The sequence below is a fragment of the Atractosteus spatula genome (genome assembly GCF_055471065.1).
Source record: "Atractosteus spatula isolate fAtrSpa1 chromosome 10 unlocalized genomic scaffold, fAtrSpa1.hap1 SUPER_10_unloc_17, whole genome shotgun sequence".
Lineage (NCBI taxonomy): Eukaryota > Metazoa > Chordata > Actinopteri > Semionotiformes > Lepisosteidae > Atractosteus > Atractosteus spatula.
The window spans coordinates 72,347-96,775 of record NW_028296620.1 but is presented as its reverse complement, the minus strand read 5'-3'; the positions used below and the strand labels follow the sequence as shown (position 1 = coordinate 96,775).

The 24,429-nt window shown below is 41.2% G+C and overlaps 1 protein-coding gene and 2 non-coding genes across 3 annotated transcripts; 1 reads left to right on the top strand and 2 right to left on the bottom strand.

Moving 5' to 3' along the window:
* Positions 1-4,667: 4,667 nt before the first annotated feature.
* Positions 4,668-6,885, top strand: LOC148812740 (zona pellucida sperm-binding protein 3-like). The gene is made up of 8 exons (XM_088908490.1): positions 4,668-5,225; positions 5,327-5,442; positions 5,520-5,626; positions 5,704-5,878; positions 5,956-6,073; positions 6,272-6,372; positions 6,450-6,523; positions 6,695-6,885. Exons 1-8 carry the CDS (start codon positions 4,668-4,670, stop codon positions 6,883-6,885), a joined length of 1,440 nt encoding a protein of 479 aa, XP_088764616.1.
* Positions 6,886-12,670: 5,785 nt separating this feature from the next.
* On the bottom strand, positions 12,671-12,742 carry trnat-cgu (transfer RNA threonine (anticodon CGU)). The gene has a single exon. It is a non-coding gene; the product is annotated as a tRNA-Thr (tRNA).
* A 5,845-nt stretch (positions 12,743-18,587) lies between these two features.
* Positions 18,588-18,675, bottom strand: trnay-gua (transfer RNA tyrosine (anticodon GUA)). Its single transcript is given in 2 exon segments — positions 18,588-18,623; positions 18,639-18,675. It is a non-coding gene; the product is annotated as a tRNA-Tyr (tRNA).
* Positions 18,676-24,429: the final 5,754 nt, after the last annotated feature.

The following is a 24,429-nucleotide window of genomic DNA, read 5'->3' as shown; positions in this document are numbered from 1 at the left end:
CTTGGGATGTTTGAAGCTTGGGAAATCTTTTTGTATCCAAATCCAGCTTTAAACTTCTCCACAACAGTATTACGGACCTGCCTGGTGTGTTCCTTGGTCTTCATGATGCTCTCTGCGCTTTCAACAGAACCTTGAGACTATCACAGAGCAGGTGCATTTATACAGAGACTTGATTACACACAGGTGGATTCTATTTATCACCATCAGTCATTTAGGACAACATTGGATCATTCAGAGATCCTCGCTGAACTTCTGGAGTGAGTTTGCTGCACTGAAAGTAAAGGGGCCGAATAATTTTGCACGCCCCACTTTTCATTTTTTTATTAGTTAAAAAAGTTTCAAAAATCCAATAGATTTCGTTCCACTTCACAATTGTGTCCCACTTGTTGGTGATTCTTCACATAAAATAAAAAATTTATATCTTTATGTTTGAAGCCTGAAATGTGGCAAAAGGTTGAAAAGTTCAAGGGGGCCGAATACTTTCGCAAGGCACTGTAAGTGTGAAGTTTGCACACACGAGAGAAGAAATCAGTTTCAATGCACTTCATTAAACTGATGGTGTGTTTATCAATTGTGTACAGCAGAGGATGGCTCTGATCCATCAATCTCTGGGTTATGGGCCTAGCACGCTTCCGCTGCACCACTCAGCTATGTTTAACACAACTGCTTATGCACCTGAGATGAAAAGTTTCAACGGTAAACGCAGACGTCACTGAGCACTTGGTCTTTTGTAGTACAAATCATCACAGGCTGCTCTACAAGGGCGTGTCTTCAAGATCGTTGAGAACCAAAGCTTCTGCCTTCCTGGCTACTGATTCTTTCATCGTTAATTCCCAAATCTTCAATGAGAATCAGTGAAACGAAAACCAAACACATGTACACACTCGCGTCCTACCGTGAAAGAAAAATGATGGAAGCATTTGAGAAAAAAACAAGAGTAGTCTGAACAGCTCCAGCCTATCAACTGCTCTACAAAGTGATCGCTACCTCCACCCCCAGTTTATAACACTGAAAATGATTCAGGAAGCACAGCAAAGTTCTAAAAGCAGTGGTTGAAAAGCGTCTAGATACATAAAATGACAATTTCTCAAAAGTAAAATCTTCATCTTTTAAATATTGTCATCCATTTATTTTCGTTTTTCTCTCTTTTTACATAACACGCTTTCGAGAAATAGACTGTCTTGTAATGAAGGCTGCATTAGAAAATGTGTATCTAAATTAAAATCGGGTTTATGACTTCTGCGTTTTTCAGCTTTCTTAGCGCCTGGGTCTCGATTCACATATTGCAATGAAAGCAACAGGGGAGTAAGTTTTCCTTTTCTAAATCAAAGGTGATCTGCTCACAAGGAAGTATAAAAACTTCAGCGTTTACTTTTTGAAGACCGCAAATTGTGGAAACACTATTGCTTCATAAGCTAATAAGTAACGTTTCTGAGCACGCATTGTGTTACTAATGCTGTTATTAATAAAAAAAAAAGCTTAAATTCATATAATGGAATTTGGACGGCTCAAAGTAGTCTATTCCTTGTACAACTTTACTTGCCCGTTGAGTAGAGTTTAAAGCAACGGCAGCAGAAGTAGCAGTAATAGCAACAACGTGGTTAGAGTGTCACAATACACTCTATGAAAGTATTGCGGCTTCAGATCGTTTTGTTCTGTTGAAGCTGCCTACAGGCTCCGAATTGCTGACATTGGCTGTGATCTTTTTTCAGGTTTCATGAAATTCTTCACATATTTGAAATATTTAATTCGGGTTCGTCTAATACACGGTGCAAACAGTACCTGCAGCAGAATGCTGTGGCACATGAAGCCGTTTTGTTTATCGTTTGTAAGGATTGAGGAGCGTACTACAAATCGAGCAAGCGAAAAGAAAATTAAACAGGAGTCACTTTTTGGATTGCTAATCCATTGTGCTCTGCTCGTCTAAGTTCAAATCCCATCCTTGTCATGGTTAAGGCCTGAGACGTGTGTGTTTTTTCTAAACGGTGTTTGCATTTGTTTCCTCTTTCACTCCTGTAAACTCAGGATTTTTTTTCTTTGGTGGCAACAATACGCTTCTGCAATACAGTAAATCATAGACTCTGCTTTCAAAATAGCTGCACCAGGCATTCGGATACAGATAAACACAGGGATTTAAAATTCAGGAATATGAATGGCCAATTGCTTACAGCTAGGGTTTTTACGTTTTCTTATTTAACGATTTGTGTATCAATCTTTTAACAATTCATTAAAATGCTAACAATACGTAAAATCAAAACAACAGCACCGTTAAATGCTGGGGAGACAGGTAGTTTTTTTTTTTTCAATCAGATGCCAATCTCTAATGCTGTGTGTGAGAGCTTACGTACCTTTTCTTTTCTCACATTTTCTGACAACTATTCCAAAGGGGCACCCTGTCAGCTCCTAAAACTTTTTAAAAATCTGCCTGCATGTTTGATTATTGTCGTTTTATTTAGAAAAAGTTCAATATTGATCATAACTAAAGAAAATTAGGATCACGAATAAAAAAAAGGCTGAAGATGCGAGTCGCTCTTGAATCAGAGCTGGGTGACACGGGCTTCTGTTCTGATATGATTGTACGAGAAGCAGGAGGAATCTCTTCTCTCCTATGGAGCATGAGCTGAATCAGGAGTGAGACATTTCGTATGCTCGTGCATATGTTAACGCATGACCTACATCGTAAAACTAAATTAAAAACTAACATTAAGTTGTCAAAGACATTCATTTATATACAAACAAGAGACAGACAGACATAGTAATGATTCTACATTAACTTGTCCTACACTGATCAGACTAATTGAAATGCCCGTTTCCGGCAGGGAGTTAAAAAAAAACGCGCTATGGTATCTCAGAATTCCGACTAAGTAACTCAGAATTGCGACTTAGTAACTCACAACTCCGACTTTCTCTCTCACATTTGCAACTTCGAAATAACCCATATTTAATTGTCTGTCATTTTGTTTTTATGCCGGATTCGGGTTCTAGGGCTTGTACCCTTGATACTCCCACTCTAGTTCGTGCCTCACTGCATTGGCTCGAACCCAGGTCTTGCCAGCTGAGCTAAAGAACACTTTCTTTAGCCCCGGCGGCCAGCATCCCTGTTATGCGCAGGGGAGGGCGGTGCCCTCACCACACTGCAACCAGATCGTACAAATTGTATGTCGCAAATGAACAAGTAATAGGTTTATTCCATGCTGAAAAAAAAAGAAGAAAGAAAACACGTTTCGGCTGAAACGTTGTGTTTTCTTTCTTCCTTTTTTCAGCATGGAATAAACCTATTACTTGTTCCTTTGCAGCCTACGCATGCTGACGCAGCTACCCACCTGAACTACAAATTGTATGTCGGCCGTTCCGTTACACTATATTGATGAATCGTACAAGATCATAGGATCTATAGGCCTGAAGACTTGTCTTGTACAGTGCCCTGATAAAAATCAAATTAATTACATTATTTTTTATGGAATCCCATTTCCGCCAGTGAGGCTTCCATAGTACCCGGCTGGAATAGTGGACGGTGGGCTTTTTTTTAAAAAAATATTGAAACACCAGAAATACAAAAGCGGAGACAGAATATGATATAAGATAGAGAAATAGACACTTCACATCCAGAGGAATTCACAATTATAAAATCTGAAACTTATACTTTTTACATATTTCCATTGTATGTCCTTTTCTACTTAAAAAAGAAGGTCTTCTTTAGCTCAGCTAGCAAGGCCTGGGTTCGAACCAATACAGTGAGACACGAAGTAGGGTGGGAGCGGCGGGGGCACAAGCCCTGGAACCCGAATCCGTTACAATAACAGAAGGACAGACAATGAAATATGGGCTATTTCGAAGACGCAAATGTGAGAGATAAAGTCGCAATTACGAGATATAAAGCCGGAATTCTGAGTTTTTAAGTCGCATTTCTGAGTTACTAAGTCGCAATTCTGAGTTTTTAGGTCGCAATTCTGAGATTCTAAGTCACAATTCTGAGATACCATATCGCGTTTTTTTTTTACTCCCTGGCGGAAACGGGCTTCCATTGGTTCTCAGTGCTGCGAAGCAAAAGCAATCTTTGGAAAATCAGACAAATTATTATCAGATCATGTCAAAAGCTGATCAGTATTTCTTTACTGGAAAGCAAAGGAATGCTTGTATTACACATTTTAATATGACATGCAATTACACATGAAAAATAGTAAAATTATTTTCATTGCGGTACGTGTTGATAGAACAGCCCCCTCGATAAAGGAAAGTGTGGACGGACGTGTCGCATGTTCCGTACTCTGTCTGACAGCGAGTTTAACACACTGTCCTCGGAAATTAGAAACTAATTGAACAATACATTAATCTGAGCAAATTTTACACGTGTGGGTGATTTAATTCTGTCGAAATTGCGTGGAACTCCTCCGCTGAGGTCAGATACACACGGGAAAGTGTGCAGGCGGCTTCACGGAGTCCCGCCTCAGACTGGAACTGGTTCAAATTAGACGCTGAGAACAATCCGGGTCTCTGTGTGTAACTGATTGTGTTGATTGAGCGGTAGTGTGACCAGGTGTGTGGTAGCAGGTCCTGCCAGTATAAAAACCTAGTCACCGCGTTCATACTTTATGCTCTTGCTTCAACACAGTTTGGGGTTTACTTGTCTTACTTCTGTAGCAGTTTAGCGGGACGTCAATTTGGCGATGCGCTCGTTTCTCTTTGTGTTGTGCCTGTGCGCAGGAGCCGGGCTCCCCGCACTGATCTCCGCCGGGCCGGCTGGCTTGGACTCTCGGGAATTAGCGCTCCAGGCCGACTTCCCGGCTCTCGAAGACGCAGCCCAGTTGGAGGACTTGAGCCTGGCAGATGCGCCCTCCGAAGACCTGTCTGCAAGCGAGAATGACTCGCAGTCCTTGGCTCCCGACTTCCGCCGCCTTCCCGTGTCCAGAGACGCGTACTCGCCCTACTTCGACAAGGAGAAGATGAAGCCTGAAGCCGGCAGCCGGCCCTTACCCGCCTACATCAAGAGCGTCCTGTTTCCTCCCCAGGGAGGGCGGCAGCCGGCTCGCCCGGCCATCGGGGGCACCCGAGGAGTGGCTGTGTGGTGCGACTCCAGCAGGATGTACGTGAGGGTCAGTCGGCTCCTGTTCGGCTTCAGCTGTCGGCCATCGGAGGTGACCTTGGGCAACTGCAGCGTCAGCCGAACCACACGCCATTACTTCTACTTCATCTATGGGCTTCATGAGTGTGGCACCGAGCGATCAGTAAGCGGGGCTTCATCTACAGGCAGTGTATCGATGTGAGCTGTAGGGCTAGTGTCGGGGTTGCCTTTCCTGGGAATATCCCTTCCTCTGTAACCCTGCAGGTTGTCCAGGGCCGCCTGATGTACTCCAACACTCTCCGCTATGCCCCGCCCTCCTCCAGTGCACCTGTGCATCGCTTCATTCCCTTCTCTGTGCCGGTCAAGTGCTCCTACAACAGGTAGGCAGGGCTCTGCTGCTGCTGAGAAGCCACTGGGGAAAGTGTCCAGAAGCCCCTCATCCCCCTCTGTCCTGCAGGTTCCACTACTCCTACAAGGTTGGCTATGTCCCCACGTGGGCCAGGAGAAGGACCTTCTTCAAGGACCTGAAGAACAAGCACAGCTTTGTCCTGCTCACCACCAACTGTAAGCTCCTTGAGTGAGTGGCTCCTCCTGCCTGCAGGGGGTGCTGTGGTCAGGTGTAATGCTGCCTCTCTCTCCAGCCCGCTGGGTCCGGCTCTCTCCTAAGGATGAGTACTTCCTGGGTCAGCCCATGTACTTCCAGGCCACTGCCTACTTTGCCACAGTGGAGCAGAGGCTGTACATCCACTCGTGTTACGTAACGGAGAAACCAGACCAGCACTCCCAGCCCCGTTTCCCCGTGATCGACAACTTGGGGTACGGCCCCTTCTGGGAGGGGAGGTGGGCAGGAGCTCCGAGAGCCTGCAGGGGTTCATCTTTGTCCTTGTCCCCAGGTGCATGGCGGACAGCAAGGCAGATGGCTGCCTGTCCAGGTTTGTCCCCTCCAAGCAGAAGGATGTGCTCCGCTTCAAAATTGATGCCTTCCTCTTCCAGAAGAAGCTGTCCAGGAAGGTACTGCTCTCAAAGGCTGCTCAGCCTTCTTGCTCTACTGATCCATGGTCTGCTTTCACATCCATGATCTAGATGTGAACCAGACTGTGGCAGCTGTAGTGCCTAGAGCTGCCAGCTTGACTTCACAGATGGCAGAAGGTCCTTCTCTGTCCCTCTATTGGCCTTGATCCCTTAATGCTGTGACCTTCCCTCTTGCAGCATGAAGTGACTGAACTGTACATGCACTGTGTCATGGCTGTGGCTCCTGCTAAAGCAACACCAGGGACCAAGTCCTGCACCTACAACAGGGAGGCTAAGAGGTACTTCTGCAAGGAGCCTGCTGAGGGTGCTCTGGGACATGCCAGGTGGAGGCCTCACCTGTCCTCCTCTCCTTCAGGTGGGAGGAGCTGTATGGTGACCATGAGGTCTGTGCCTGCTGTGAGTCCAAGTGTGCTGGCAGCCGGAATGAAGGTGGGTCTGGTTCTCTATCCCTGGTGGATGCATCTCTGCCCAAGAGACAACCATGCTTGGACAACTGAGGAATGATCCCATGCTGGACAAAGGGACTGTTTAGATGAGTAGCATCACTGTGGGTTTCTGGGTATAGCAGATCCCTCACTCCTGGGTGCTGCTTTTCCACAGGTACCAGGAGCCTGGTGACCAGCAGTCGGGTGGCTGTGGCACCAGTAGAGGGTCCTCTGGATGTGGGAGCTGACTGGACTGAGGATGAGGAGGGAGACCCTCAGAGCTCCAGTGAAGATGTGGAGGGAGCAGAGGACTTTGGAGATGTTGGCCAGTGGACAGGTAGGGTCTGGCAGGAGGAGCTCCTGTAGGGGTGGGTGTCCTGCAGTTCAGCTGGATTGTTCTTCTTCCTCCCCAGGTGCCTGAATGAAGGCTCCAGCCTGGCCCTTGTGACTTTCCTGCCTCCACTTGCCTTGTAATGGCAACATTTCAATAAAGCTGTGAAAGACCCTTCTGCCTCCCCTTGTTTCTTTATGGTTTATAGGTTTGAAATGGAGTGGAGAAATTCAAGGGAAGTGAGACCCATTAACTGAAATATTTGTGAGGGTTCCCCTTTCAAGAATACTTCCCGTATGTGGTATGAAGAAAAGCAGAAGCAGAGTGGTAAAGAATGGAACCAGTTCAGTAAAGCTCTTCTACAGAACAAGGTGTTGAGTCTGGATTTGAAGGAGTTTAGGGAAGGTGACTCTGGTATCCTTGGACATAGAGTTCCAGAGCTCGGGGGCATAACAGGAGAAGGCCCTGTCACCCATACAGTGAAGACAGGCTTGGGGGACAGTTAGGAGAGCAGAATTAGAAGAGCGAAGGTGGGGAGTAGGGTGATAATAGATCAAACTGCTACTGAGATGCCAAGCCATGCAGAGCCTTATAGGTGAGCATGAGGATTTTCAAGTCTACCTGAAATTTGACTGGAAGCCAGTGCAAGGACTTCAGGATAGAAGTAATGTGATCACTTGCACTAGACCTGGTCAGGATTCTAGCTGCTGAATTGTGGACATACTGCAGTTTGTTCAAAGTAGGTATAGATACCCCAGCAAGTAGAGCATTACAGTAGTCAACTTGAGAGAACACAAATGTTCTCTCAAGAACATTTGAAAAGTTGATTAGCTTTTCAGCCCCAGTTAGTGATCACATAGGGCGTAGTCCAGTGATATTTCTGAGGTGGAAAAAAAGATGTTTGACAATATGCTGCACACATGGGTTGAATCTTAATCCAGAATCGAATATCACCCCAAGGTTTTTCAATTTAGGCTGAAGATCAAGTACAGAACCATCTACAGATAGGGTTATGGGATTGTTTTTTATGAAGTTGATGGGGGGTGCATGACTTCAGTCTTGTCTCAGTTAAGATAAAGGAAATTGAGTCATCCAAGTTTTTGTCAGATATGCAATTTAATAGAACAGAGACAGCCACATCAGTGTCAGGTTTGGTATGGATGTATATTTGAGTATCATCAGCATAGAAATGATAGCTGAAGCCGTGTGATCTTAAAATCTGACCGAGTGGAAACATGTAAATGCTGAAGAGCAAGGGGCCCAGTATTGAGCCCTGAGGAACACCAGACTTAACGAGACCAATTTCAGACCTGTACCCATTAAGAGAGACAAAGTGACAGCGATCAGTGAGGTAAGACTTGAACCATTTGAGACAGTGTCAGAAACTCCAAACAGTCTCAAGACAAGAAAGTTGTCATGGTCAACAGTGTCAAATGCAGCACTGAGATCAAAAAGGATGAGTATAGAAAGAGAACCAGAATCAGCAGCTATTAGCAGATCATTAGGGACTTTGACAAGGGCAGTTCCTGTGCTGTGAAGTTGATGGAAGCCAGATTGGAGGGGTTTGAAAAGGTTATTTGTCATGAGGTGGTTATGCAACTAAAATGTGACAGCACGTTCTACAATTTATGCAAGAAAGGGTTTCAGCTGTGAAACCTTCTTCAGGTTTGTTTTCTCTCTTCTCTTTTCAGCATGAAATAAACCTACAGTATTACTTGTTCCTTTGCAGATATGCATGCTGACGTAGCTACCCTCCTGAATATATTAAACGTTTCATCTATATGATTAGCACAATGTTCTCCTGAATAACTACTCGAAAGAAGCCGCAGCTCAGGTGTTAGAGAGATTTGAAATTGGTTCAGTGGATTTAGTGTCCAGACTGTGAACTGACAGTTGAAACAGGTCTTTTATAGAACCGTTTTGATTTTCTCTACTTTGTCCCCGTGACGTCATTGTCCTGCTCGCTGCCAAGCCTGACACACGGTACCATCTGGTTTCTGTCTCTTGGCGCCCACCCTGCGGTCCATGTGGGTCCTCATGCCCCAGTATTATGACAGGGACACTAAACTGTAAACAGGTGCCGTCCGTTGGCTGAGAAGTAAAACTGAGGTCCTGACTCTCTCTGGCCTTTAAAAATCCCAGGTCATCTCTTGAAAGAGTAGGGGTGTAACCCCGGCATCCTGGCCCAATTTCCCATTGGTCCTTTCCAGTCATGGCCTCCTAATAATCCCCATCTATGAATTGGCTTCATCACTCTGCTCTCCTCCCCACTGATAGCTGATGTGTGGTAAGCGTTCCGGCGCACTAAGGCTGCCGTTGCATCATCCAAGTGGGGCTACACATTGGTGGTGGTGGAGGGGAGTCCCCATTACCTGTAAAGCACTTTGAGTGGAGTGTCCAGAAAAGCACTATATAAGTGTAAGCGATAATAATAATAATAATTATTATTATGTAAATTGCAATAAAAATATAATATTTGATTCAAAATCGATTAATGTAAACTAATGCTTTTTTCAGGGCTAATATCTACTTTTTAAAAAAAAGAGAAGTCGCGATTGTGAAATTTGGAAAAGATGCACCAGCGGGTGCCTTCACATCTCCAGCTTCAGTCTCGCCTCTAGCTGCGAGAAGGTTAAAAGCACACAAGTGATCTGTAGACGATGTTCGGGGAAGAGATAATTCTGTTTTCAGCACAGGGAGTGAGAATGAGCTCAGTCCGGGTCCACGCAGAATACATTCTGGTTTGGTTACTGTTAGACTGTGCGTCTGAGGCTCTTTGGATCGCAATGTGAAAAAAAACAATTCCTCACATCGAGAGGAAGGGAAGATATCATGTTTAAAAAATCAGAACCGAAGACTTGGATCTGGGGCCTCATACTTTTCAAATTATTAAAATAATAGTTATTAAAATATCAGATTGTGTTTCTGTGCACAGTACGCCATTTTTATCTAATAATAAAACAACAGCCACAACGAGGGCTTTACACGCAGTCTGGGGTATTTTCCCCTTTTATATTTTTGCCACTTTATATCAAACCTGTTGTACTCCCAGAAGTGCACAGTATATTGTACTTAATAAAAATGTACAATTCACCACTGGTATAAACAGATGTGTGCCGTGTCTGCCTTTGTAAGCATTTGTTTAAAAAATAAGTCCACAATACGATAAAAACACAGAAAGCACAAAGTTAATAATACAACGATACAAAATCAATACCAAATCATAAAGCCAATTAAGTAGCTATCCTTTGAAAACAGAGAACACCTTTATATCTACAAAAAACTTGACATTTGCATTACAAAATGTAATTTTGAATTACAAAGCAGACAGAGTAGTCCCTTAATTCATAGATCAGATCTTGGCCAAAACAAGACAATCAGACGGGAGCTGAATTCGGAACAGGAGCCTTTGATTTGTCGTTTATTGAGCTTTTGATCAACGACTGAATTAAACAGATTCACTATTTTAACTCTTTGATTAAAATACACAAAAAGCACCTTCCTTCAAGCTAGAGTCGAACCAACAACCTAAGGATTCCCAAGTGTTTCCATTACAGTTGCCCACTCTACCAACTGAGCTACCGAAAGGATATCAGGAGCTTCTCTCTGGCACATACTGCCCAATGTAGTGAAATGTTCCGGATGAGTAAAATCCCAGATCGACATTGTTTCCAACTCATTTCCTTAGTATTTTTTACCTTGAATTTAAGCCACAAACCAGGATTCTACTGTATAAACTTCCGGGGATATTAAAACATGTTTGATGGGGCATCAATCATTCCAGGCGGAAATTTACTCCTTTTTTTTTTCTTGGGGGAAATGAGGAACAAAACTAAATGTCATTCTGTGTTTCTTAGAAGCATTATCGCAGCTAATGCATGTAATGCCTTTAGTATGTGAAGGTGAGAGTTCAGTTATGCCAGGGAGTAAAGAGAACTGAAATTTAGAAAATTCATATTTAAATAGATTGCAAATCTTCAAAGTGTTCTGTCACTGCAAAATTATTACAGGGGTCTACTAGCTGCCAGACGTGCTTGTTTTGGGACTATTTCCAATAAGTATCCCATTGTTGTGCTAATTAGAACCACAACAATGCTCCTGAGTCCTGAGCACCTGAGCTGGGCTCTGATTTTGTTCATCACGACTTCTTGTTGCAGTTGAGCTCAGAGCTAGAGATGATCTCCATATTCTACCGCAATAACTAGTCTGAAACTTAGTAAACAGTACACAGTTTTTAACTGAAGTCAGGTTGTTAAAAAATTAAACCAGCACCCTGTCACCGAAACGTACCCCGGTCTTCCGCGCGACAAGCGGGGGTACTCAACACTGTACTAACAAGGAACGCTTGTCCGTAGTTGAGCATGAGTTATGATTACTGTCAGCAGACATTTCTTAATTTCCAATGACTTTTTCTTCTGCTCTCAGCTTTTTAACGGTCATAAATGCTCAAGAAGTAATTCATTTGAGTTTGAAGTCTGTCTCTGTTACCTTCGGTCCTGATAAAGAAAAGCCGTGCGTGGGAGACTCCCTCTCTGAAGAAGTTTGCCGTCACCCTGCAAGAGAAGAGAGCCAACATTCACCGAAACAACCACTAAGACAATTAACATTAAACACGTGAAATGCGAGATGTTGTGGAAATGTTTTCTACTTAGAGATTCTGTCGTTTCTACTCTAACGAGACAGGCTCTTTGTCGGAAGTAAGATTTGAACAAACGTCTCCAGGGGAAACTGCGATCTTAACACAACGCCTTAGACCACCAGCCATCCTGTCTGTGGTTTTTATATTGTATTATGTTTTATTTATTTCTACTTGTTGATAGGGGGAAAAAAAGTGAAATCATGTAATTTGGGAACTGTCTTTTTTTCATGGGGAAAACTAGTCTGAGCAAATGTTCAAAAGTTAAGAGCAGCGCTCAATAAAAACCATCAGAAGCCGAAAGCGCTACTTATGTGGATCAGTATATTCTGATGCCGGTGCTTCTGCAGAAGAAATAAGAAAAGCTGAACTCCCGCGGTGTTGCCATTACGGCTACTCTGGCTGCAGCTGCTTTAAGATCTACTCAGCGGGCACAGAAAGTTGAAGGAGGTCAGACTGGTTTGCGCTGTCTAAATAACAGTGTGCGAATTTAGACTTATTTAAATAAGATTGTTTACAATGTAATACAAGCTCCAAAAACGTTAATACTGCACTGACTGCTATTTGAAACGCCTTCAAAAAATGACGCGTAATAGAGATTGATGCAGCTGGCTTTTATGCTTCACAATACATTGCAATCAGGAAAATAAACCAATTAGAAATATGCAATACAACGTCTTTCAGTTCGGCTATTCTGATTTCTTCTGCAGAACAACTGGTATGGGAATGTACTGATCCGCATAAGTAGCGCTTTAGGTTTCTGATCGTTTTTATTGAGCGCTGCTCTAAACTTTACATTTGCTTGTGCTAGTTTTCCACATGAAAAAAATAGATTTCCCTAATTACATGATTTCAGTTTTTTTCCTCATCAACGAGTAGAAAGACATAAAACATATAATTCAATATAAACACCACAGGCAAGTTGGCTGGGGGGTCTAAGGCGTTGCGTTCACGTCACAGTTTCCCTTCGGGTTTTTTGTTCGAATCCCACTTCTGAAAAAGAGGTTTTCTCGTTTTTCTCTGTGAAAAGCCAATCAAGTTCTTAACAAATTTCATATATTAGATTTCCGCAATACGTTCTGGCTTTAACAGGAAACTGTGCGCTTCCACAGAAAGAGTAACAAGAAGAGACGTTTCCATGTTACTTGTCGACTTAGATAAAGGAACGTGGCGGTGAATAAAAGAGGCACGGACGGGGTTCGGACCCGCGATTTTCGGTTTACGAGACCGACGCCTTACCACTTGGCCACCGTGCCGTCGCTGGGAGGGGGTCAGCTTACTATATGTTGAATCAACCCTAGTAATTTTACTGTTGTAATAGAGGAACAAGAGGCGCAGTCGGTAGAGCTTGCGACCCTTAAGTTCAAAATCGTTGATTCATGGGTTGTTTGTGTCCTTTCTGATCCCTCTAATCTTTTAGTAGGACAGTGCAAGCAGGACGTGATAGGGTACAGTGACTCCCAATGTCATATGAGCTTTGTGTAATTTAGCTTTCTTAACGCTATGGGGCTCGATTCAGATATCGCTGTGAAAGCAAGGGACGAGCAAAGGTTTTTTCTAAATTGAGGGTGATCTGCTCCCGAGTAATTATAAACACCTAGCGTTTACTGTTTACTGTTGTGTTACTGTGATAAAGGAACACCGCACTTTATCAAAATACTGCTGCTTCCTAATTTTACATAATGGTATTTAGACCGGGGAGAGTGACTGCATTCCAAGAGGCTAAAAGTTGATTTCACAAAGCCCCCATTTAATAAAATACATTAGAAACCGCAAGGAAAACAGGATGTTTTAATAAGTCTTCTCCTGGTTTTACATTATTATAGTCTTTCACATTTGAATGCATACCTTACCATAAATCTTACCTAGATTACAGGCAACGCAAACAGTTCTTAATGCACGAAGTCTATTTATAGTTGACTTTCTGCTAATCACATCTAATAGTTCATGAATCTTCCTGCCCATCATGTGTCTGCTAACCAGTTTCTCCGTTTTCTTTCTCCTGTCATTGTCAGCGAGCACATCAAGGTGGGAAAAATGTAACAGGGAAAAGGAGTAGCTGGTAGGAGTGGGATTTGAACCAAAACCTCGATCTGGAGACAAGATTACCCGTGAGAGCTAGAAAAACACAAGTATTTTATCATGGTGCTTTGGTGGTGGTGGAGGGGAGTCCCCATTACCTGTAAAGCGCTTTGAATGATGCTTTAGAACACTCAACCACCCTGACAAGTGATGGATGAATGGAGGTGCATTGAATACACCAGTAGTTCACTAACCTGAGTTGCTTTGCTGGAGAAGTGCCATGTTACCTGTTGTAAACGTCAAACGTACAAACGTGTTGTACTTTCCAACCTTTGAGTAATATTTTCCAGAGTTAGAGCGCAGTTGTCTTCAAAATCTGGATTACCTCAAAAGCAATGATGTCTGTGTAAAACAGATTTTATTTTCGGGAACCGACGTTGTATTGCATATTTCTAATTGATTTGTTTTCATTATTGTAATGTATAGTGGAGCATAAAAAAACATCTGCAAAAATCTCTATTACGCGTCTTTGGCATTTCAAACAGTAGCGAGAGCGAGAATTAAACCCCCCTCCTGGCGATAGTTGCCTCACACTCTGAACAACCAAGTCCTGCTTATTCCCGCTGTGGGTCGCGGATGGTGTGTTTTGGTATTTACTCGAAATTACGGAGGATACATGGGACTGCATTTACCTGATAACATACCGTGATCTCTAGTACCTAATGAGCTTTGATAATTCAGCTTGCTTATCGCTTTGGGCTCAATTCAAAAGTTGCAGTGAAAGCAGGAGCTGAGCAGGATTCTGTTTAAATGGAGCCAGATCTGCTCACGACCGGGGAAACACTTCAGCATTTACTAATTGAAGACCACAATCCGCTAAAACACCCCTGTTTCTTAGACTAAAAGAAGCTAAAAGCATTTTTGAACATGGGTTATATTGTAAATACTGTTATTAAAAAGTTTATTTGCATACTGTCGGTTATTTAGACGGTGCAAAACAGGCTGCCCTTATAAAACTTTCTGTGCCCGTTTTGACCAAGGAGAAAGTATTTCTGATGGAGCGCTATGCGAAAAGATTTAATAAGCTTTACCCCTGCCAATGATTCAGCATGAAGAAGTAAAAGTTTAAAGGGAAAAGCAGCTCGCTAACACAGCCAATATTAAAAGTGATCTCGGCAGATGTTGTTCCCTACATAAAGCTAAAAGTGCCAAAGAGAATTTCTGTTGAGAAAACAAAATATTTTTTTTGCCTTGATGTCAAGATGACGGCCTGTCTTTTAGAAAGTCTATTTCTAAACACCTCACGCAGCCTCTCAACAGACTAACAAAAAGAGCTTTTACTGATCGTATTGCATGTCTTAAAACACTAACATTTGGCAGTGGTGGGATTCAAACCCACGCTCCCAGAGAGACTGGAGCCTAAATCCTTTACCTTAGACAGCTCGGCCACGTTACCTTCCGCCATGCCCATCTTCCTCACATTGCTGGCTTGGACTGGGGGGCTTCAGCTCTTGTCGTCGGATCTAATGATATCATGACATGTGGAAGTGACTGCACCTTCATCTTCCGAGATGCTTTCAATACCACAAACGCTACTTTCACCGGCACAAACGTAGCAATAACAAAGGAGGTGGGATTCATCCTTTGTGCTGTTTGTAGGGGCGCAACTCTACGGCGATCTACTGACTTGAAGAGAAAAAATCAAAATCCTCTGCTATTACTGTTGCTTTTTTCATATTTTCTTCAAATCCTTCATTTGAACGTCGATTTTGAAGGATATTGATGATAATACCACATAAATTGTGGTTTTCTTGTGATCGCCAATTTTATTCAAATACCAGCCTTTTTTACATTTCCTTGCGTGTTTCACAAGGTATAATAGCCCCCCTCGCATCCTCAGCTAACATATTTTAAAATTACAATAGATTATACAGCATGTATGTTTACATTTATATTAAAATTAAAGTAAATATACCAGAATACATACAGTGCTAACCCAATAATTCTTGTCAGGTTCTTCAACAAATCTGCATTGTTATTTTAACATGTTTCAGCTGAGGATGCAACAGGAGTATAAATGAATTTTCCCGCCAGCCATTCAAAGACCAAATTCCATGAGTGAACATTATTTTCTCAGACATTGCCGGCATTGGACTTTGCCGGTGGTATTGAATTATGTCCACAACTGTTGTAGTAGTTCCTTCTTGAAGTTCGACACGTGCAAAGCACTCATAATATCATAGGTGTTAAAGTTTGCTGAGTCTATTTAAGTCATGGTGTGTATCCCTGCCTATCATTGGGAGACGGGTAGCTTTTTTACACTCAGATTCCAATCTTCAATGCTTTGTGTGAGAGCTTACATAACTTTCATTTTCTCACATTTTCTGACGACTGTTCCAAAGGGGCACCGTGTCAATTCTGAATACTTTTCAAAAATCTGCCTGCATGTTTGATTATTGTCATTTAATTTAGAAAAAGTTCAATATTGATCATAACTAAAGAAAATAATGATCACGAATAAAAAAGGGATAAAGATGCCAGTTGATCTTGAATCACAGCTGGGTAACACGGGCTTCTGTTCTGATATGGTTATACGAGAAACAGGAGGAATCGCCAATCTCCTATAGAACGTGAGTTGAATCAGGAGTGAGACATGTCGTATACTCGTGCATATGTCAATGTCTGACCTACATCATAAAACTAACATTAAGTTGTCAGAGACATTCATTTACATACAAACAAGAGACAGACCAAGTAATAATTCTACATTAGTTCAGGTGGGTAAACCTGAACTAACTAACTAATAAACCTATTAATAATTCTACATTCTACAACTAACTAATAAACCTATTAATAATTCTACATTAACGTGTCCTACACTGATCAGACTAATTGACATGGTCTGATTCAGAGCCTGTGCAGTTCGTGCTAATTACAACAACGACAGTTCTGAACCCTCATCACCGAACTGAGCACAAGTTCAGCTGTTCTCCAGTTTTGTTACGCAAGTTTTTTCATTGCAATTGAGTTCAGAGCTGGAGCTGATCTCCTGATAGTGCAGTGTTTTGGGTAAGTTGTCGAAATTCGCATGAGGCTGCAGACAACTTACCCAAAGTGTTTTCTATAGCTTTCAGGTGCAGTTCATTTATATAAAAGAATGTAAGTGGTATAAACGCAACAAGGCAGACGGCAGTCCAACCTATAATTTTCTAACGCGAGGCCTGACGCATTATTCATTACGCCACTGACCCTGCTATTGTAGTGCTAAAAAAACACGTTTTCTACATTTATGTCTGTTTAAAAATCACTCTCTAAAAAAGACAAAGGGTTTGTGTGTTGCGCTAAAATTCCACTTCATTTCGAATGCAAATAAAAACCGTTTTGTTCCAAGAAATCATAAATTTGTCACATCCTTCGTACTATACTTCTCTCTTGTATTAGTAAAGCATTTTGATTTAAACTGAACAATATATGAAAGGTTTCATTTATACACTTACACATAATAAGTATACGAATAAATACTTGGAAGAAGCCGCAGCTCAGGTATTAGAGAGATTTAAAATCGGATCAGATGATTTAGAGTCCAGACTGCAAACCAACAGCTGACACAGGTCTTTTATAGAACCGTTTTGATTTCCTCTACTTTGTCCCCGTGACGTCATTGTCCTGCTCGCAGCCGAGCCTGACACACGTCTGGTTTTTGTCGCTGGGCGCACACCCTGCGGTCCATGTGGGTCCTAATACCCCAGTACAATGACGGAACACTAAACTGTAAACAGGTGCCGTCCTTCGGGTGAGACGTAAAACCGAGGTCCTGACTCTGTGATCATTCAGGAGAATGGTGGTGGTGGAGGGGAGTCCCCATTACCTGTAAAGCGCATTGAGTGGAGTATCTAGAACAGCGCTATATAAGTGTAAGCAATAATGATTATTATTATTATTATTATTATTATGTAAAATGCAATAAAAAATATCAAACTTTGATTGAAAATAGGTTAATGTAAAAACTGAGAAAGCTAATGGTTTTATAGGGTTATATTTACTTTTTCTTTTAAAAGCGAAGTCTGTCGCGATTGTGAAAGTTAGAGAAGGTGTACCAGCGGGTGCCTTCATATCGCGAGCATCAGTCTCGCCTGTAGCTGCGAGAAAGTTAAAAGCGCCCAAGTGAGCTGTCTTTCGTCAAAGTAATTGCCGGAGCAGTAAGACGCAGAACACCATCCAGCAGCTGTAGACGATGCTCGGGGAAGAGTAAATTCTGTTTTTAGCACAGGGAGTGAGAATGAGCTCAGTCCGGCTCCCAGCACAATCCATCCTGGTTTGGTTACAGTGCGTCTGAGGCTCTTTGGATCGTAACGTAAAAAAAACAATTGCTCATATCGTGTGACTTCCACGACAGGAAGGAAAGGTATCACTTAAAAAAATCAGAACTGAAGATTTGGATCCTGGGCCTCAATTTGATCAAATTATTAAAATAATAATTATCAAAATATCAGACTGTGTTTCTGCAACATTTCGTGCACAGTACGCCATTTTAATCTAAAACAGTCACAACGAGGGCTTTACACGCAGTCTGGGGTATTTTCCCCTTTTATATTTTTGCCACTTTATATCGAACCTGTTATACTCCCAGAAGGGCACAGTAGCTTGTACTTAATAAAAATGTACAATTCACCACTGGTATAAACAGATGTGTGCCGTGTTTGCCTTTGTAAGCATTTGTTTAAAAAATAAGTTCACAATACGATAAAAACACAGAAAGCATAAACTTTATAGTACAACGATACAAAATCAATACCAAATCATTATGCCAATGAAATACCTATCCTTTGAAAACAGAGAACACCTTTATATCTACAAAAAAACTTGACATTGGTATGCATTTTTGGATTACAAAGCAGACAGTGTAGTCCCTTAATTCAAAGATCAGATCTTGGCCAAAACAAGACAATCAGACGTGGGCTGAATTCGGAACAGGAACCTCTACATCGTCGTTTATTGAGCTTTTGATCAATGTCTGATTGAAACAGATTCCTTTTTTAAAGAGCTTAACTCTTTGATTAAAGTACACAAAAAACACCTTCCTTCGAGGCGGAATCGAACCAACGACCTAAGGATACCCCGCTGATTTCTTTACAGTCCTCCGCGCTACCAACTGAGCTATCGAAGGAATATCAAAAATTACTCTCTGGCACATACTGCCCAATGTAGTGAAATGTTCCGGGTGATTTAAATCCCACTTCAACATCAAGTTTCCAATTCGTTTCCTTAGTCTTGTTTACCTTGAATTTAAGCCACGAACCAGGATTCTACTGTATAAACTTCCAGGGATATTACAAAATGTTTGATGGGGCATCAATCATTCCAGTCGGAAATTGACTCCTTTTTTATTCTCGAGGGATCATATTAAACATTTCATTAGTATGGAGAGGAGGATCACCATGAGACACAAAACAGTTTATTTCTGTCTATTAGAAAGTAGCGTTTGTGCTACATTAATAATATTTTCGTGGAAATAAAGAAGTTGTAAATTTTAAAATTTATATTTGAATCGAAATGTGGTTTTGAGTTAAATATTAGCGCGTTCATGTAATTAGTTTGTGTTTGTCATTACTATATATATATTGCCATGTTACTAGGATTTGTAACTGAAGTTTACTAGTTGTGTTTTTTATGATGATTAGACATTTGTTGATTACAATATTGTATATAATCTATAATTTGAACTATATTTTTCATGTGTGAATATTTGTATATTTTAAGAATACATTTCTAAAATAAATCATTGGCTTTATTTACTAGTTTCTACACCTATAAAAATCTTTCTTTGATGTATAATAGACCTTTAACTATATATGTATTATAGTCCTCTAAATTTATCCGTATAATAGAACTTCAACCATTTATGTATAATAAACATATAATCATAGATGTCTAATTGACGTATAACGATATACGTATATTAGAATTTCATTCTAGACCAGTTACGGAGCACATTTACACGTCTAAGGTATGCGTTTAATAGTCGTATATTCTATATCTTTTGCCCACTGGGATGTGCCGATTTTAACTTAGCAAACCAAGATACACATTTTCTAATGAAGCCTTAATTAAAAGACAGTTTGTTTCTCGAAAGCGTGTTATGTAAAAAAAGAGAAAAACGAAAATATATGGATGACAATCTTTCAAAGCTGAAGATGTTACTTTTGAAAAATTGACATTTTATGTATGCAGATGCATTCGCTGGTTTTAGAACTTTGCTGTACTTCCTGAATCATTTTCAGTATTATAAAGTGGGTGTAGATTTTTCTTTCAGGTTAGGACGCGAGTGTGTACATGTGTTTGATTTTCGTTTCACTGATTCTCATTGAAGATTTGGGAATTAACGACGAAAGAATCAGTTGCCTCGGAAAGCAGAAGGTTTGGTTCTCAACGATATTGAAGACACGCCCATGTAGAGCAGCGGGTGATGTTTTGTACTATAAAAGACCAAGTGCTCAAAGTGAAGTCTGCATTTACCGTTTAGACTTTTCATCTCGGGCGCACTTTTAGAAAGCAAAGATAGAGCAGTTGTGTTGAATCGCCATATGACAGCTGTCAGCAGAGTGGCGCAGCGGAAGCGTGCTGGGCCCATGACCCATAGGTCGATGGATCGAAACCATCCTCTGCTATGTATGCTTTATGCACGATTGATAAGCACACCAGCAGTTTAATGAAGTGCGTTAAAACTGATTTTTTCTCTCGTGTGTATGCAAGCTTTACACTTAAGGTACTCTTTCATCTTTACCAATAGCAGATGCCCAAGTGTATCTTTGGTTGTTCTGCGATCCTTCATAGTTTCCTCAATTCCTTCAAATGAACATCCATATCAAAGCAATTATGTATATATATATATTACAATTAAGGTACATATTAAAAATATCAACGCACATTTGTATAATGTTAATTAATAATGATTAATAATGATTGTCAAGGATTGTCAAGTTCTCCAACAAATCTGTGTTCTAATTTTAAAATATTTTTGCTAAGGATACAACGGGTGTATAAATGAATTCTCCCAACAGCCAGTTAAAGAAAAATTCCAAACGTGAAGATGGTTTTCTTGGACATTGACTTAGGTACTTAATTGTTTACTTGTTGTAGTTGCACACGAGTAAAACACGAATATTTCCTGCAACATTCAAGAGGGTTTGCGAAGAAATCCCTTCAATTTTAAGCGGAGATTATGTTTACATCATCACAATCTGAAGCGCATCCCTGAGTGCGTTTGACCCACCTGCCCTTTGTTTAACAGCTGCACAAGGACACATTCCCGTTGCTTTTCACAAATCACTGGCATTTTTTTTGCAGCATTTCTTCTGTCCTGAGAAGCAAGATTTGTATTTTATCTTTCAGAAGTTGTATGAATTTCTTGAAGTTCAGAAACAACTTGTTCCAGAAAAGAAATGAACACTTGCTTCAAAGTAAATCAAGACGTATATGTCTCTTGCTGTATGTGCTCTTATCTGTCCATCTCTCTCTCCTCTTCTCTCACTCTGGCAGTCTGTGCAGAGTATCTGAAGGAGATGTAACACCACTTGGAAAAGAAGAAAAATTCTCAGGAAAAATTCTCAGGAAAATTCTCAGGCAGAATAAAAAATCATTATTCTCTTCTCAGTCAGATTCACAGCTCAGACTCACACTCAGACAGGATCTCAACTCCGTACTGCTCTCTATCCTCACAATCCAGAACCAGAAGATATTCAGACAATCAGTGCTGCTACATGAACAATATCAGACAGAACAGCCTTGACTCATGTCACATTTCCCTTTTTTATCCTTCCTCCCAGCCCTCTTAGAGACATAAAAGAGCTCCTGGTTCTCCTCTCTGTGAACTGGGCTCAGGGGTCACTGATCTGGCAGTTGTGGGCTCTGATCCAGGTCGAAAGCAAAAAGGTTCTATTAACACTTTCCAGGACTTCCAGCCCTTCAGTATTATTTTCTTTACTGTATGTCAGCCTCCCAAAATGTTTATAAATGTTTTATAACACATATGAGTGTGGAATTATCTTATTATTTATATATAGTATTTATGTAATAAACACCAATAGTGACTCTATGATCAGTATATTGATTATTTGTAGCCGATGGTCCGATGGTCGTGTCTACAATAGTGACCATTTGACCAGTCTGTAGCTCTGAGCAGTGGGACTCAGATCACACAGAAGACCTGTCTGTGTGTGATTCCATACCAGCCCTGGGATTCAGCTACTCTCACAAATGTCTCATAGACCGTCTTATACATTTACAATTAGATGAAGTCATGTAACAGTTTTACAGATTATTTAAATAATCAGACAGCAGTTTTGGCAGTGGACACATCTCCACATGGGGGAAAGAAACTGAAATATATGTGCTCACTGTAAAGTAGGAAGAGGTGGTCAGACAAGCAAAACAACTTTGCAGATAATGTGAAGTGACATTGTTTTGTGTCAATCAGCTCACAGATTTCACTTCATGTGCCTTAAGCTGTGCAATTTGTATGGTTGTTGAATGAGATTGATTTCTTCACAAGCCCAGTCAATTGCCAGTGGAGAGCTTGCCAACGCACACCTTCATGAAGACTCTCTTTAAGATTTCATTGTCACGTCGCCTCCGTTGCATAAAATAGTAGCTCCGACACTAAGAGAAAGGATGAGAAATGGCGTTTATCAAGCGATTGCAGTGTTTGTTTGACTGAGGATCCTTGTGTGCTGAACTGGCCTCTGGAGAAGTGTAGTGCAGTAAAACAGAAGGTTTGTGTCACTCAAGATTGTTACAGAACAGAACAATACAATTACAATACTTTTATAAGAATAAATATTACTGGTGCATCACAGTTCTTATAATGGTGAAAACAGGAGCACCTTCTCTACATTTTTGACTGAAGTATTTAAACAGAAAGAAATACTATCACTATGCAATTCATAAATGCAATTGAGCTCCTCTAAATGTTCTAGTCTGATGAAACAATGTATAGAATTAGGTGACAATATCGGAATTCATTCAAATGCACAAGATTAATTTTCAGCAACAAAAAAAGGGCTTGGAAATATTTTACAAGAATGAAACCTTACATTCACCTAAATAAACATTCACCCTCTACATTAGCAGAGAACAGTAGGACAGAAGGTTAGTGTCACTGGACACTGTGTTAGAGAGGCCAATCTCTTCTCCCTCATTATGCAGGCTTACCCACTCATGATGAACTGTCCTCCAGCAATACTCAGCTGCCATAATCGACACAGACATGACGTTCATGTACATATTATACCTTAATATGGCACTTATTTACAATAATTTGATCAAAACAACTGGTGAAAAAATAATAATCAAATATATCTTTCCTTCTTTTAGTAGATAAAGAATTAGTCCAAAAAAGAAGCATTTATTCCTTTCCTCTCCTACCAGCCCTTACAAGTCACCCAGTTTTTAATTTAGAGCTGGATTAAAGCTCTAGTCTCTTTGGGGGTGTGAGTTGGAATCCCACTGCTGCCAAATATCTCCAACTATCTCAGTGTTAAGAAGCAAAAAACACACATTTGCTGCAGAAGGAACAGGAGAATTTGTGCCATTCAGCCTTATAGCGTGATGTCATTTTCTCATGCTCATTTTTAGATGCTTGTGATCGAATCTATTATTATTATGAGTGTGCTCACCCTCCATAAAGGTAGCACAGATATAATGTGCCACGTTTTCAGAGAATCGCATTAAGTGCAGGTCAGAAGAAGGCGACAAAGTGTCCGCTAGGCAGTTCAGCAATTTCAACGGTGTTCTCTGTTGTTTAGGTCCAGAATGACACCTGTTACAACCAGGAAACACACAGTGTCAGGCATCAAGAAGACTTCCCAAAACCATGATCCTCTCCTTGATCTGGTGATGGCATCCAGACATTTCCTGCAACAAAGCCAGGATATGGTCTTCAACAACACGAGTGAAAAGCTAATTCCCAACCTTTGCAATCCTTTGCAAAGAAGGACCGCATGTGCTCAATGTTAAATGCACTGTTCATTATTAATAATAATAATCTTTACTTTATATAGCACCTTTAAAGCTGGCTTTTCAAAGCGCTTTACAGAATCACAACAATAAAGTTAAAAAAATACAAAAGATAAGCAGGATGAGAATACACAGTTAGAGGAGACAATAGATGGTGGTATTAAATACAGTAGGAACAGAGGGGTAAAGAATAGTTCATTAAAGGCTCTTCTAAAGAAGAGGGTTTTGAGTCTGGATTTGAAGGAGTTTAGAGAAGGTGACTCTCTGATATCCTCGGTGATAAAGATCCAGAGCTTTGGGGTAAAACAGGAGAAGGCCCTGTCACCCATAGAGTGTAGATGGACGGGGGAACAGATAGGAGACCAGAATTAGAAGAGCGAAGGTTGTGAGGTGGGGAGTAGGGCGATAACCCAGACAGGTACTGAGGTGCCAAGCCATGGGGAGCCTTATAGGTGAACATGAGGATTTTGAAGTTGACAGGAAGCCAGTGCAAGGACTCCAGGACAGGAGTAATGTGATCACAGTCCGCTGCTAATTTCTTTCTTGTGGCTGCTGGTTCATTTTCAACTGTGGACTCTTAAGAAGTCCTTTATTTGACTTGATCAACACCAATCCCTAGAGGATTTTGAAAGGTTGAATCAAAATGATACATGACTCTGGTGGGACTCGAACCCACAACCTTTGAATGACTTCATTCAATCAAGGCCTAGAAGTCCAATGCACTCACCATTGCGATATAAAACAGCTACAGAAAGCTGTAACTCATGCTTCTCCTGTTGTCTTTAAATTAAGCTCCATAAATATTGACAATGAGTGACCTGTTGTCTACGAAGAGATACTGCTGGGATTCGCACCCAGGGTCTCCTGGTTTTTAGTGAGGCATCTTAACCAGCTAAGCAACGGTGAC